The 14,806-nt window shown below is 43.1% G+C and overlaps 1 protein-coding gene and 1 long non-coding RNA gene across 2 annotated transcripts; one reads left to right on the top strand and one right to left on the bottom strand.

Annotated features, from left to right (window-relative positions):
- Positions 1-2: 2 nt before the first annotated feature.
- GSTO1 (glutathione S-transferase omega 1) lies at positions 3-13,030 on the bottom strand. Its single transcript, XM_019459371.2, has 6 exons — positions 12,885-13,030; positions 12,556-12,664; positions 8,532-8,754; positions 5,439-5,537; positions 2,003-2,109; positions 3-1,250 (listed from the first exon to the last, which is right to left on the bottom strand). Exons 1-6 carry the CDS (start codon positions 12,916-12,918, stop codon positions 1,097-1,099), a joined length of 726 nt encoding a protein of 241 aa, XP_019314916.2. The 5' UTR covers positions 12,919-13,030; the 3' UTR covers positions 3-1,096.
- On the top strand, positions 1,250-5,062 carry LOC109272867 (uncharacterized). Its single transcript, XR_008424919.1, has 2 exons — positions 1,250-1,838; positions 4,742-5,062. It is a non-coding gene; the product is annotated as an uncharacterized LOC109272867 (long non-coding RNA).
- Positions 13,031-14,806: the final 1,776 nt, after the last annotated feature.

Below are 14,806 nucleotides of genomic sequence, written 5' to 3'. Positions count from 1 at the left end.
TCTTTAAATTTTTATTTTTTTAACATTTGTTCATTTTTGAGAGGCAGAGAGACACAGAGCATGAGCAGGGAGGGGCAGAGAGAGAGGGAGACACAGAATCTGAAGCAGGCTCCATGCTCTGAGCTGTCAGCACAGAGCCCGAAGCGGGGCTTGCACTTAAGAGCAGAGAGATCATGACCTGAGCCCAAGTTGGACCCTTAACCATCAGAGGCACCCAGGTGCCCCTGACCTACCTTCTTCTAATGGAAGTAATGTGATGATAAAAATTAAATAGAAGCTCAGTGGGCTATGGAAGATAGCATTAATATTTCTGAATTACTCATCCAGACTTACATCGGAATTGATAGATGTGTTCTCCACATTATTTAAAAAAAAAATTTTTTTTTTAATGTTTATCTTTGGAAGGGGGTAGGGCAGAGAGAGAGGGAGACACAGAATCCAAAGCAGGCTCCAGGCTCTGAGCTGTCAGCACAGAGCCCAACTCAGGGCTTGAACTCCTGAGACAGTGACTTGAGCTGAAGAAGTCAGAAGCTTAACTGACTGAGCCACCCCGGCGCCCCTTCACAGTATTTAGTTACATTTATGGGATACCTGCCATGTGCCCAGCATGGGAGTTGGTATGAAGAATTTGAAGGGCATTGAGATTGAAGATGGGGAAACCAAATAGGAGGACACTTAGTCACCTAACTTTGAGGTGTTATCAGTCTGGTCTTAAGTGGTGACAATGGGAATAAAAAAGGTAGTGAAATTAAGTTGATGGAAAGAAAAGAATGAGGAATTGAAAACTTGAGAAGGCAGCTGTTGAAACAACAGAGTATCCAAGTGGAAATGTCCTATGGGCAGGAAGAAATCTAGATTGAAGTCCAGTTCTCACCAGAGATGATTTAGAGATTTTCAGCAGAAACTATGATAAAACCCTTAGAAGCATGTGAGCTTACATTTCTGTAGGAAGGCCTCAAGGGCCTTAAGCCACGATGTCAAATCAGAGAAGGTGATCCAATGAGACATGAGAGCATTTGGTAAAATGAAAGCATGTTTTACTCGTATTCGTGAAGGGAAATATCAGACATCTCTTCATGGCTGACTCCTGCCCCCATCAGAGCCCATAATCACAGGCCTCAGGGCTGTTCTGCAAGTAGAGATCTAAGAAACCTCGAAAGGCCTTCGTCTCAATGAGGAGGGAGGACACTGCAGGATCTTCCCTCATGGCTGCCATCCAGAGCTTAAGTTTTGGAGTGTGATCTACACACCTGTGGGAAGGGAAAAGAATGAATGTGTGAGCTAGATGAACTAGGAAGGCATTGCAAAGTCTCCTGTACCATTATCAGTCTACAGTTTCCTTTTGTTTTCCTCTAATCTTTTAAAATATTTCTTTACAATGCACATAATCAGAATATTAGATTTGGAAGATATTTTAGAGGTCTTTGTTTTGTGGAAGAGGAATCCTAGAGTCAAGTGACTTGCTCAGCACAAGAATGCATCCAGGCAGACTGATAACTTTGTTAAAATGAGAACATGAAAGACAGCCATGGATGTTATATAGTTATTATCTATAGCCAGACTGACTAAAAGTAACCCGGAATAGCTCTAAGAATTGGGAGTAAGCCAAGGTGGCTGCCTAACTTCAAAACATGGAGTTTGGAAACTAGTGTAGGGATCCTGCTGGAAAATGGGAAGGAGCATTGGTCATACAATCCCACATGATAAAGCTTATAAAAATGCACTTACGGATTTTTAGCCAGAAGGGAAGGAGTAAATTATTTTTAAAACATTTTGTTACATGTTGCAGTACTCTCTGCCCACCCCTGCACCGCACACTCCAGGAATGGAGAAGGGGGGTGAGTATATGCCCTGGATAGTCCAAGACTCTCCTCCTGTCTGCTTGTGCCCATTCATACCAGTTGTATAAAACAGTTTCATTTTTGTTCAGGAAAAAAGGTCAACATATAATATGCCAGTCATCATTATCCTAAATTATGTACAAAATACTCAAATGTCTTACTCATTTAACTCCAGAACTTCGAGCCGTTCAAACCAGGGCCAGATGAGGTAATCAATCATAGAAAGAGAATTGCCACCAAAGAAGGTTGTCTTCTTATTGGTCAGAACCTGAATGTTAAACAGCATGAGAGTACTGCTTAAGTGTGCCTTTCGTAAGATTCATCATCAGATATTGTGAAGACCAGGTAAGTAGAGGAAGTGAGAGAAGTAGCTTTTATGCCGACATACTCAAGTTGGCTTTTTGTTTGAACTTTAGAATCTCCTGGTTTGGGATGAAGCAAACAATCAACAAAATAAACTGGAAAGTAGAGAAAAATAAAACAAGCCACAGACTACAAGATGTTTGTAATACACACACCCAACAGAGGACTGGCATTCAGAATATAGAGAGAAATCCAACACCCCTGGGGAATCAATAAGAAAAAAAGGCAAACAACTCATTAGAAATTTGGGCCAGACTTGAACTTCATAAAAGAGGATATCTCTATGGCCAAAAACCATTTGAAAAGATATTCAACTGCATTAGTCATCAGGGAAATGCAAATTAGGGCCAGAATGTAATACTACCACACATCCATCAGAATGGCTAAAATGAACAAGACAAAGTTAGCAAGCATGCGGAACCACTGCTGGCAGGAGCACAAACTGGCACAACCATGCTTTCACAGTATGTACTAAAGCTGCCTGAATGTTCATACACTCCAACCCCATGATTCTCCTCTTTGGAAATGTGAACATTCGTTCACCAAAAGATAGATATGAGAATGTTAATTGCAGCACTATTTGTAATAGCCCCAAGATAGAACTGTTCACTGTCCATCAGTAGTAAAACGGATAAACAAACTGCTGTAGTCATAGGTTGAAACACTATACAAAGAACAGGAATGAACTATACACAACATAGATGAATCTCACAAACCTAATGTATGAAAGAAGCCAGACCCCGAAGAGTACATATCATAGGATTCCATATGTATAAAGAGCAAAAACAGCCAAAACTAATACTGTTTCTTGTTATGGGTGCTAATTCCATGACTATGTTTACTTTGTAAAAATTCATCAAGCTGTACTGATGCTTTGGGTACTTCTCTGCATGTAATACTTCAATTAAAATTTTACCTAAAATATGCTGGAAATAACTGGATTAACTATTTTTTTAAAGGTTTTTTTTTTTTTTTTTTACATTTATTTATTTTTGAGAAACAGTGAGACAAAGCATGAGCAGGGGAGGGGCAGAGAGAGAAGGAGACACAGAATCGGAAGCAGGCTCCAGGCTCTGAGCAAGCGGTCAGCACAGAGCCTGACGCGGGGCTCCACAAACTGTGAGATCATGACCTGAGCTTAAGTCGGATGCTCAACCGACTGAGCCACCCAGGCGCCCCTGGATTAACTATTAAACTGATGTCAAAATTATTTGAAAGCCAAAACAAGTCGTATGTTCCTGAAATTCAAGAACATGCCTTGGTATTAATGGTTTTGCCAAAGTAAAGAAACTGAGAATATTATCTGCCTAATAAACCAACTTACCGTTTCTAAAACTGCAATTTTCCTCAGGGCCCATATAACAGTCTGCATTATAGATTGATGGCATATATCAACCATCTACTACCAAACTAAATATCTGAAGAGTATAGACAATGTCTTACTTTCTACCTCCCATACTTTCCAGCAGAGTACCTTGTAGTTATTAGGCACTCAGAATTGTACAATGAATCGATGTTAACTGGGTCTGTCCTTAAACTATAGTGTCTGGTTATTATATTCTGCATAAATAAAATTTAGTATGACAGTTTAAGTCAGAAGGAAATAACCCTCTCAGCAACCTAAAGCATGGAAATGATACTACTCACTTTGAAGCATGAGTTCTTAATCTGGAGTCTGAACTTAGATGAGAAAAAAGTACATACCTTCTCCCAACTCCACTAACCCCACAGTTATCAGGTATTTCCATTATGAAATAAACCACAGTAGAGTTAATCTTACATATTTTAATTTAAGCATTTAAAAACATGGGCTTTACCAGGTTGCCAAACACAAAAGTCTTAATCTTCAAAGAAACAACATCCCACACGCATTCTCTGACCATAATGTAATTAAATTAGAAAACAGCAAAAGATGTAGTTTAGGAAACTTACAAGTACATGATCAATAATTGGTAGGCAATGAGAAAATCATGGCAACAGCAAAAAAAAAAAAAAAAAAAAAAAATTAGAACTGAACAATGAAAGTCCTTCACAGTAAAACATACTGGATGCAGCTACGATGTTTAGAAGTAGTGTGTTAGTCATTAATGCATTAAACAATCAAGAAAGACTGAAAATAAATGCATTGAGCTACTGAACTCCTGGGCTAGTTAGTAAAAGCAGAAACAGCCAAACCCTATCAAATGGTTTCTGAGATTAGAAATACAGGGAAAGTAACCCAACTCATTTTATCAGGTTAGAATGTCCTTGATATAAAAAATAAGGACACTATGAAAACAAAATAATAGCTCAATCTCATTAATATACAACACCTTTAAGTATTCACTAGTTCTATAGTATATAGAAAAATCCATTGAAAACAAGTAATGCTAGGATGGTTTAACACCAGAAAAATCTGTCAATAACACCATATTTATCAGATTAAAGGTAAAACATTCTATGAACATATCAATAGATGTAATATATATAGACAAAACATTCAGTAAAATCTAACACTAATGCATGACTTTTTGTTTTTTACTTTTTGTTTTTTACAGACTAGAAACATTTTTCTTAATGAAAAAAAGTTGTGAAGAAAGTCTACAGCAAACTTCAAACTGACAAAATATAGGATACATTCCCATACAAGACAGGAACTATGTCTAGTAAAAACCCAAGGCTGAGCAAGGAAATGGTATGTTTCAAGACCAAGAGAAAGACTTGATCTAAAGGCCCAAATGGCAGCTTTGCCCCAAGGGAGGTAAAAACTCAGCCAGGCTTCTCCAAGTTTCTTTACGATTCATGGCAAACTCTGTGGTGGGAAATGTTTATTATGTATTATTAAGTGGAAAAAACACAGAATAATATCTATGCCCTGATTACAGTTATGTTAACCTTCCTTTCTTTCTTCCTTTCTTTTTGTTGTTTTTTTGTTTTAATATATGGATGAGGACTAGAAACAGGCATGGAAAAATGAAAACAGGTAACAAATTGTGGAAATATCAGTGCATTTCTCCCCCTTGTTAACATCAGTGCAACAAATTGTTTTAAAAGCAAGCCATGACAAAATATTTTTAGGTGTGTTGATTTCTATCTTAAATGCACCTGCTTATAGCAATCTGTTGTAACCTAAAATTCCTTAATTGATGTTATTACTAACTGTCACAAAGTGATTTGGGAAACGGGAATAGAAAGAAAGAAGAGGGCAGGAACAGTGTATCATTTACTCTGATAAAAGCTAGGAGAAGAGATTACCTCCTCTAACTTGCTGAATTCTTTACGCAATTCTTCTTTTAGGCCAGAGCCGTCTTCGTTATTTTGTCTTCTAATGAAGCTTGTTACCAAAGGGGGAACCTAGACAGAGTAATTTCTTACTGTCAGTGTGAGGCTAACTGTACCGGCCCCCTCACTGAACCCTCAGAGTCCCAGTTCAGGGTGTTTGAGAAACTTGAAAGGTGCACCCATTCCTGTGTTCACAGAGGTCAGGTATCAATCTTAGAAACAATTTTGCGGTGAAAGGTGCTGTTTGCTCAGGATTTTATAAGTTGCAAATAGTAGAACCCACTTTGGCGAGTTTGAGCTAAAAATACCTTTTAAAAAGTATTGAGTGGCCCATTGAATTATTGAGAGGCTGAAAAAAAAAAAAAAGGCTGAGAACTAAGCTGGAACATTCCAAAATCATGCTCCGAGCTGACCTCATGGGAAGCACCCACTGCTGCCAGTGAGCTGAGCACTAGGTGCTGCGGTTTGTACCTTTGCCAGAAGTGGGACTCGGAGGTAACTAAAGCCCGGAATTTAATCTTGCAACCGCCACTGCTCCCGAAAGCCTGGGGCTCTGCGCCACCCTCCCACCCCCTCCCCTGCCACTCCCACCAGCAGAATCAGTGCCCTGCCCCAAGCCTGTCTCCCCACATTGCTCGTTTCTCATCTTTTTTTACCTTTAAAAAAAAATTTTTTTTTAATGTTTATTTTTGAGAGAGAGCCAGAGATAGAGGCAGAGACGGAGACACAGAATCCAAAGCAGTCTCCAGGCCCTGAGCTCTCAGCACAGAGCCTGTTGGGGGGCTCGAACTCCTGAACTGTGAGATCATGACCTGAGCCCAAGTTGGAGGCTTACCTGACTGCGCCCCCCCACCATGTCTTTTTTAAAAATATGGAACGCTCTGCAAATTTGCATGTCATCCTGGTGCAGGGGATGGATGGTTCCAATTTTCATACACGCGCTGCTGAAGCAAGCGCCACATGGCTCATTTCTGAGCCCAGCTCCACCATGTGTGTTTCTGACAGGAAGAGCCTAGGTCCCAGGCATTGGCCCCAGCTGCAAAGGGAGCTGGGGAAGAGAATTTTTCTGCTTTCCACCTCGGGGAGGACATGAGAAGGGTGTTCGAAGGGGCTGACTACCTGAAGACTCACAGGCATAGTGCCAGATGCTGTAGGGCTCCTGCTGGAGGCACTTGTGTGTTTTCTCACTGCGAGAGCTTGAAGTCCACTCGTCTCAGTTTATCAACAGGTGCTTATAAAAATCCAGGAGAATGTCCTGATATCCTGTCCCTATCGGTACAGCTTGCCCTCTTTGGAACTGAAAGTTTGCTGGCAGCACTTCTGCACACAGTTCCATCTGGGCATGCCTGCTTTAACTATCCCTGCCTTGCCTTAAATGTCTGCTCCATATGGTTTCCTATATATCAAGATATCAAGTCCCTTTGCAATGCTCTTAATTTCTGCTTCCTTAAAAAATGTATTTTTTACATGCCTTTGGTTTGTTAAGCCTCCAATTATATAAACACACACACACACACACGCACACGCACACACACATATATACACACACACACATTTATACACACACACACATCTCTAAAGCTTCAACACCTTTACTGTTAATCTCTGTGTCTCAGTTTCAAGTTCTCAAGAAAGAAGATGATTGGCTGCAGGTACAGGTGGGGGCATTTCTGGTTTGCTGAGAGCTGTGGCCAGGAGGGAGGGGGCATATGGTACCTAAGGCCACCTTTTCCTTGAATGTGAGCTGGGAAGTAATGGTGAACATCTCCAGCTTTTAGCTTATTTTCTTTCGAGACAATACAATGAATCTTTTTTTTTTTTAAAGTAATCTCTACACCCAACATGGCGCTTGAACTCACAACCCTGAGGTCGAGTCTCATGCTCTACCAACTGAGCCAATCAGATGCCTCTACAATGAATCTCTTGTTACTTTTTTTTTTTTTTTGAATTCTCCAACACCTTTCTTCTAATTGCCATGTTCCCTGTCTATCACTTTTGACAGCAGGTATCTGCTCTTTCCCTCTCCTTCTGCTAAGCCAGACAACTCCCTCTTCCTTCCCCATTGGCTTCCCTTTGCAATGTCTCCTTACGTAATACATTCTCTCTGTAAGTTCCACCTTCTAGGTATTTCTTTAACCATTTAAAGAAGACAAGATATGCCGACATATATTCTGATGAATAACAGGGGTATAGAGATAACTTGACATAGCTATACCTGTTGTCTACTATTGGGCATTTCTTTGTTAATATCAATTGTTTGAACTATCTACAACCTTGATGCTGATTAAAATAGTTCTTCTACAAGAATGTCATTTACTCAGCTAAGAGCTACTGCCAACACACAGTAGATGCCCGCTGCTAGACACTGTGGCTAGAACCACAAGAGCTAACACAGTATTTACCATGTGTCAGACTCTGCTCTAGGTGTTTTATATAAACTGATTTTTATCTGCAAGAAAGGAGCATTTATTATACTAGTTATTATACTCCTTTTACAAGCGATGAGCTGAGGCACAGAAGTAAATGAGTAACTTTCTCAGAGTCACACAACTAGGAAGAGGCAGAGTTGGTCACAGACCTAGGCAGTGAGCCAACAGTGATGGGAACACGGCTTCACCTTCAAGGAGCTCACAGCCCTGGTGCAACACACAGGCAAGAAGGCAGGCAGTCACTGGCCCAGAGAAGTTAGCACATGTGGGAACACAGCTGGGCACTAAGCCAGCGCGGACAAGCTTCTGGAAGGCAGCAGAACCTGAGCAGATACATGAACGAGAACTTGGAGAAAACCAGGCAAAGTGAGAAGGGGGAAGATTTAAGGAGGAGGTGGCAAGTCTGGGAAAGCTAAATATTCAGCGGCTGGAATACAGTGTCCAAAGAGTAAGGAGGGCTAACATTGGAGAGGCAAACAGGAACTGGATGGTGAAAGGACTTGCAGGACATGTCAGAGCAGATAAGAGCACTGCTTTCTTTTCCTTTCCCACATTCCTGAGTCATAAATGACAACACTGATTTAGCTTAAACAACAAAGTTTGTTCAAATAAGAGCTGAGATTTCTTATACACACACCTTAGAAAATAACTCAAAGACCATCTTTTGGCAAGCTTTCTCATAGGGGTCATCTGGCAACAGCTTCTTCCCTGGATATGCTTCATCCAGGTACTCACAAGTAATGGCAGATTCATAGATCAGTTGACCCTGACTGTTTTCCAGAACTGGCACCAGACCAAAGGGATTCTTCGTAAAGAACCACTCAGGCTTATTTTTCAGGTTGATGTTGATGATTTCATGCCTGAAAGACACACAAAAGACAATCAAGAGAGTGGAACTTTTTCTTTCTTTCTTTCTTTTTTTTTTTGGTACTTCTGAGTAGATCCTTACCAGCCCTGCCATCCACTTAGCTGATTGGACCCCAAATTCAGGAATCAAATCAGTCTTGATTCCTTCTCCCTTGCTCCCTCTGCCTCCAGTCAAATAAATGGATGGATCATCAAGACCTGTCGGCTAGACCTCAAAATCATATCCACTTTTCAGCTATACTGCTACCATCTGGTCCAAAACATCATCTGCCAGCTGGACCACTATAGTAGTCTCCCACTGGCCACTGCTTCCACTGTGCCCTCCCTACAGTCCATTTTCCACACACAAGTAAATTGAATCAGGCCACCCTCCTGCTTGCAACCCCTTGATTGCTCCTCATTGCAATGAGCATAAACTCTAAGCCCCTCTGTGGCATGTGATCTGGCCTGTTCTTACTTGTCACACCTGTTTCCTATAACTTTCCCTCTGGTCATTACAATCTGGGCACACTGGCCTTTTTTATATTCCCTGAATTTGCCAAACATATTCTCACCTTAGAACATTAACATTTATTGTTCCTCTGCCTTCTCTGCCTGTCTTCTCAGGTCAAACACCATTCCAAGAGGCCCTCCCTGACCACCCTCTCTGAAGCTGCTGAGAGCCTCTATTAACATGATCATCTTGTTTTCCTGATGACATGTATCTGAAATTACTTTGCTCACTTATTTACCTGTTTATTATGTCACCTCCCTAGAATGTAAGCTCCTTGAAAGCGGGGATTTTGTGTATCTAGTTCATATTAATAAACAAACATGTAAGTGAGTAAAATTTTAAACAGATTTAAATGCTGTGAAAATAAAAGTGGTTTCAGATAGGGTACTCAGTAAATATTTATTGAATGAATGAATAAGTGGAAAATGCTTCAAGATTGTCAATAAGATAATCCACTTTGGGGTATAAGGTATCATTGCAAATTATAGGAGGTACATAATTGAATTGTATCCATTACCTACTATAAGAGAATCAACATGATAAAATTCAATTCCTCTTGCTAAATTGAGTAGAAAGGTCCTCATTTTTAAAAAAAATATTAAGGAATGCAAAAAATCCACCCACAAAACCAAGTTTCAGATTAAATGTCCATGCATTATTGTTTTTTTTTGTTTGTTTGTTTGTTTGTTTTAAATGTTACGTGAGTAAGCTACGCTAAGCAAACCCAAAAGGAGGAAAACAAATGAAATCCAAGCTATATTCAGACTGTAATTAGATCTAACTTGTTTCTTGCCTGAGAGATTGTAGAGGAAATAAAAGAAAGGAAAGCTTCATATAATTGTTAAATCTGAGTAATCATTCAACAGAACAGGTTAGTTACTCAAAAATAATAACACACCAACACCTTTTGTTTCCTACTTCCCCATCCACCTCAGAAGTTAGAATAGTATTTAGTTTGAGGATTTAAATATGTAATCCCCCATGGAAACAGAAATAGCTACAATGAACCCTAGCATTTGTGTATCAAGAGGTTTGTGTGCGGACAGATTACTGGAACTCAGATACAAGCCATGGAAAGAAATACAAGGCCAGCTCCCTGCCAAGGAATTATCAACACTTCTGAAATTTTTATACCATGAAACAAAAGTTGTTTTATACCAACAACAACAAAATGGGGGGTTTTTTGTGATAAAGAACACACTTAGAACACACTTGGATTTGTCAACCTGACATTATGAGCTAACAAGTCAACACACCTGCCACGAGTTGGAAGATGCACTTTTTAGAGAAAACCATGCTTTGTCAGGTTATACCATGTGAAAATGTAGCACCTGTCCAATAAAAGTCTTCTGGGTGTGAAACTGAAAACTGATTCAGAATGTAGAAGACCTCTGTTGTTTCCTGTTACCATTCTTCACCCCCATACACACACTATTTGGGTAAAATCAGTCCAGTTTTCCTTTGGAAAACTGTCCCAGTAAATAAGGTAGGTTGTTTTCAACCTAGTGTTCCAGCGGGGCACATAAACCAGGATTTTATGCCTCCCAATCCAGCTGTGCTTGCTCCTATCCTTTTATTTTTATTTTTAATGTTTATTAATTTTTGAGAGACAGAGACAGAGTGTGAGTGGGGAGGGGCAGAGAGAGAGAGGGAGACACAGGATCCAAAACAGGATCCAGGCACAGAGCCTGATGCGGGAATTGAACTCACTGACTGCGAATCATGACCAGAGCTGAAGTCGGACACTTGACCGACTGAGCCACCCAGGAGCCCCTATACTTTCCAATTACATAAGCATAAGATACATCTTTTTTCAATCCAATTTGAATAAGATTAGGATAAAATACAAAGTTTGGGATAGATGTTACTGAATGTTGAGCATTTTGCTATGTGTTCAGAATCAATTTCATCCAAATAAGATGCAAATTTTAGTGAAGTGATGGCTAATTCAAAAATATTTTTGGGGCGCCTGGGTGGCTCAGATGGTTAGGCATCCCACTTCAGCTCAGGTCGTGATCTCACCATTTGTGAGTTCAAGCCCCACATCGGGCTCTGTGCTGACAGCTCAGAGCCTGGAGCCTGCTTCAGATTCTGTGTCTCCCTCTCTCTCTGCCCCTCCCCTGCTCACACACTGTCTGTCTCTCTCAAAAATAAACATTAAAGAAACAATTAAAAGAAGAAACTTTTTTCCTTCAGAAAAAGAATGCATCTTACATTCTTTTAGGTAAAATTGTCTGCCTAATTCTCCCCCTAGAAAACTAAAATTAGTTTATAAACCTTAAGCACATGGATGGAAAATTTCTTTTTTTTTTTTTTTAATTTTTTTTTTTTTAACGTTTATTTATTTTTGAGACAGAGAGAGACAGAGCATGAACGGGGGAGGGGCAGAGAGAGAGGGAGACACAGAATCTGAAACAGGCTCCAGGCTCTGAGCAGTCAGCACAGAGCCTGATGCGGGGCTTGAACCCACAGACCGCGAGATCATGACCTGAGCCGAAGTCAGATGCTTAACCGACTGAGCCACCCAGGCGCCCCAAGATGGAAAATTTCTTAAGAATGGGGGCTATGTTTTAAACTTCCACACCACAGGTATCTAATGTCTGCTCAACAAATTCCAAAGATCATTGGAAGGGAGGGGATTCCAATGGATATTTGGTATCAGGAGCCAACTGACTATCGCATACTCTCTATGCATAACCCATTGGTCAAAAAAACCATGCTAATTTCAAACAGGCTTCGCAAAAGACTAAATTTTTAGGCATAGACACTTTGACTCAACCAACAACCCAACCTATAAGAATATGTCCAGTACAATTAACTCAGCACTCTGCCAGGACGGTCAAGGCCTGGACTCTGTCCTGGGGTAAATTACCAACTATTAGGGAAGGGACTATATACTCAGAATAACAGCAAACAGTATTAGATATCAGACATGAATGTAGAAGTGGGGTGAAAGCAAAAGGGCAGTGGACCAAGAATCAGGGATCTTACCAGACCTAAAAGCGCTGCTGTCAAGTGATCTCCCATATCACCAGCTTTACCAGAGCCTCAGCTTTTCTAATCCATAAAGTGGTTAGGTTGATCTAAATGGGGAGTCCTAGACTGGTGTAATCTGTGGCATTCCCCCTACCTCTCACCCTGGGAAGTGGGTTCATAATTTGCTCTGTCCCCCCAAAAGTCTGAGAATAGTTTATTTTGCAGGAAAGGAAGCCCTGGGGCCCAATCCGAGGTTCCCACCCGGCCGCCCCGCAGCAGCTGGTTCCCGGGCGGCTGGGGGAACGGCCCCTGCCTGGGTCCTCACCCAATTCCCTTGGCCTTCAGGACCAGGAGCGTCCTCTGGGCGAACGGGCAGAACCTCATGCTGTAGACGCGGATCAGGCCCTGGGGGACCGGCCCCGGGGGCGCGCTTCCTGCGGGGGAGACGCGGCAGTGGTCACGGCCCCGAGAGCGGCCGGGACTCCCATCCTCCCGCCACCCCCGGGCCAGGCCGCGGAGAGGTCCCGCGCGCTGCGGCCCCGGCCCGATCCCCGCGTGCGGGGGACCCCCTGGGTGGCTCCGGAACAGCCACACCGGACACACGGCAGGGGGTGGCCGAGATTCCCCCCTCCTCCCGCGGCCGGCCGGCCTCACCCTTCGCTAGGCTCCTGGCTGACCCTCCGGACATCGCGGCGCAGGGCAGGCCCAGCTCGCGACCCAGGGTGTGCAGGCGATTCAGGAAGTACGTCGCCCCTCCCTCGGTCCTTGCTCCCTTCTCTTCTCCTCTCAGAAGTGCCTGCCGGGGGGCGGCCGCCAGCTGGGCGGGGGTTGTGCTCTCCGGGCCCCGCGTGGCCCCGGGCGCTTAATGAAAGCTGGCGCGCGGCTTCCAGAATCCCCTTCCCACCCTCTGCAAGCGGGAACGCGCCGCCCCTGCGGCCAAGAGCCTGCAGGGAAATCGCAGCCGGAGACCCACCCAACGCGCCCACCTAGGCCTGGCCTTCCCGGTTTTGCAGAACTAGCGCTAAAACACTGCAGCTGCTGGTCGTGCCCGAGTGTACTCGCTGGCCAAGAGAGGTACCCACGTCCAGAGCCACAGAAGAAGCTGGACACCCTCAGAGACATCCCCCCATCCAGAAGGATGGTGGTCTCCAGGCCGGCCTCCACGTATGTCCACGCCTAACCCTGACCTGACCTCCCACACCCCACACCTGGGCGAGGAGGCACACCCGCTGCTCTCAGGTGACATGTGTCTGGGTGCAGATCCCCTTCTGTCCCCAAACTCCCCTGACTTGAGGGCTTGTGGGCCCCAGCCTCGAGCTTGCTCACAGTTCTGGGATGTATTCTGTAAAGATACCTGTCCACTGCCGGTGTCAGGTCGCCCATCCATCTGTGCAGCCTTTTCCTTTCCTTGTCGGTACTTAATACAACTACTATTGCATAGCTTAATATGGCTACTGGGAGGGCCATTGTTCTTACTGTCACCTGTAGGACACATCCTTTTAATTTTAACCCAAAGGGAACAGCACAAATGTGGATAATACTAACCTCAGAATGCTGGTGCTGCTTTAAAAAACCTATTAAAGGTTTGGATTTTTTTTTAAGTTTATTTATTTTGAGAGTGAGAGGGATAAGCTGGGGAGGGGCAGAGAGAGGAAGGGAGAGAGAGAATCCCAAGCAGGCTCAGCACAGAGCCTTTCGTAGGCTCCATCCCTCCAAAGGGGCCATCAGAAAGGTGAGAACATGACCTGAGCTGAAATCAAGAGTCGGATGCTTAAAGACTGAGCCACCCAGGCGCCGCAAACGTTTGGATTTTGAAGCTGAGTAGAGGCACAGGCTCAGAGTCCCGCAAGTGAGCTGCGTAAATTTAGACTTGTAGATCTATGACAAATGTCTGTCTAGAGCCACTGCTGAAAGTCCCTTAAAGAGGCAGAAAAGCAGAGGCTCCAGGGCACATGGTACAGACTCTAGAAAGGGGTCAGTGTTTTGTTTGTCTGCCTAGATTTGCAAGCTGGTAATTCCTGTGCCATTTATTTGCTCCAGGCCTTGGTGTCTGCTTTTATTTTAATTAGCTCTATTATGGGAGAGGCAGAGAGTGAGGTGATAAGCACACCAATCTTGCAGCCTTTCCTGCCTGGGTTTGATGCCCACTCCACCCCTTTATTAGTTTTCAAGGGTTAGGTTATCAAAGTACCACGGACTACGTGGCTTAAACCACAGAAGTTTAGGGCCGCCTGGGTGGCTCAGTCAGCTAAGCCGCCAACTTCAGCTCAGGTCATGATCTCACAGTGCGTGAATTCTGTGCTGACAGTGCAGAGCCTGGAGCCTGCTTCCCGTTCTGTGTCTCCCTCTCTCTCTCTCTGCCCCTCCCCTGCTCTCTCTTTCTCTCTCAAAAATAAATAAACATTTAAAAAAAAAATTTTTTAAGGAAGTTTATTTTCACAGTTCTGGAGGCCAGAAGTCTGAGATCAAAATGTCAGCTGACTTGGTTCCTTCTGAAGACTATAAGGGAGAATCTATTTCATGCCTCTCCTCTAGCTTCCGGATGGTTTTGCTGGCAATTTTTGGTATCCTTGGCT

This window comes from Panthera pardus, unplaced genomic scaffold (assembly GCF_024362965.1).
Source record: "Panthera pardus isolate Hobbes unplaced genomic scaffold, ASM2436296v1 HiC_scaffold_22, whole genome shotgun sequence".
NCBI classification, from domain to species: domain Eukaryota; kingdom Metazoa; phylum Chordata; class Mammalia; order Carnivora; family Felidae; genus Panthera; species Panthera pardus.
Note: the sequence above shows the minus strand (reverse complement) of the source record. Positions and strands in the feature narration are given on the sequence as shown.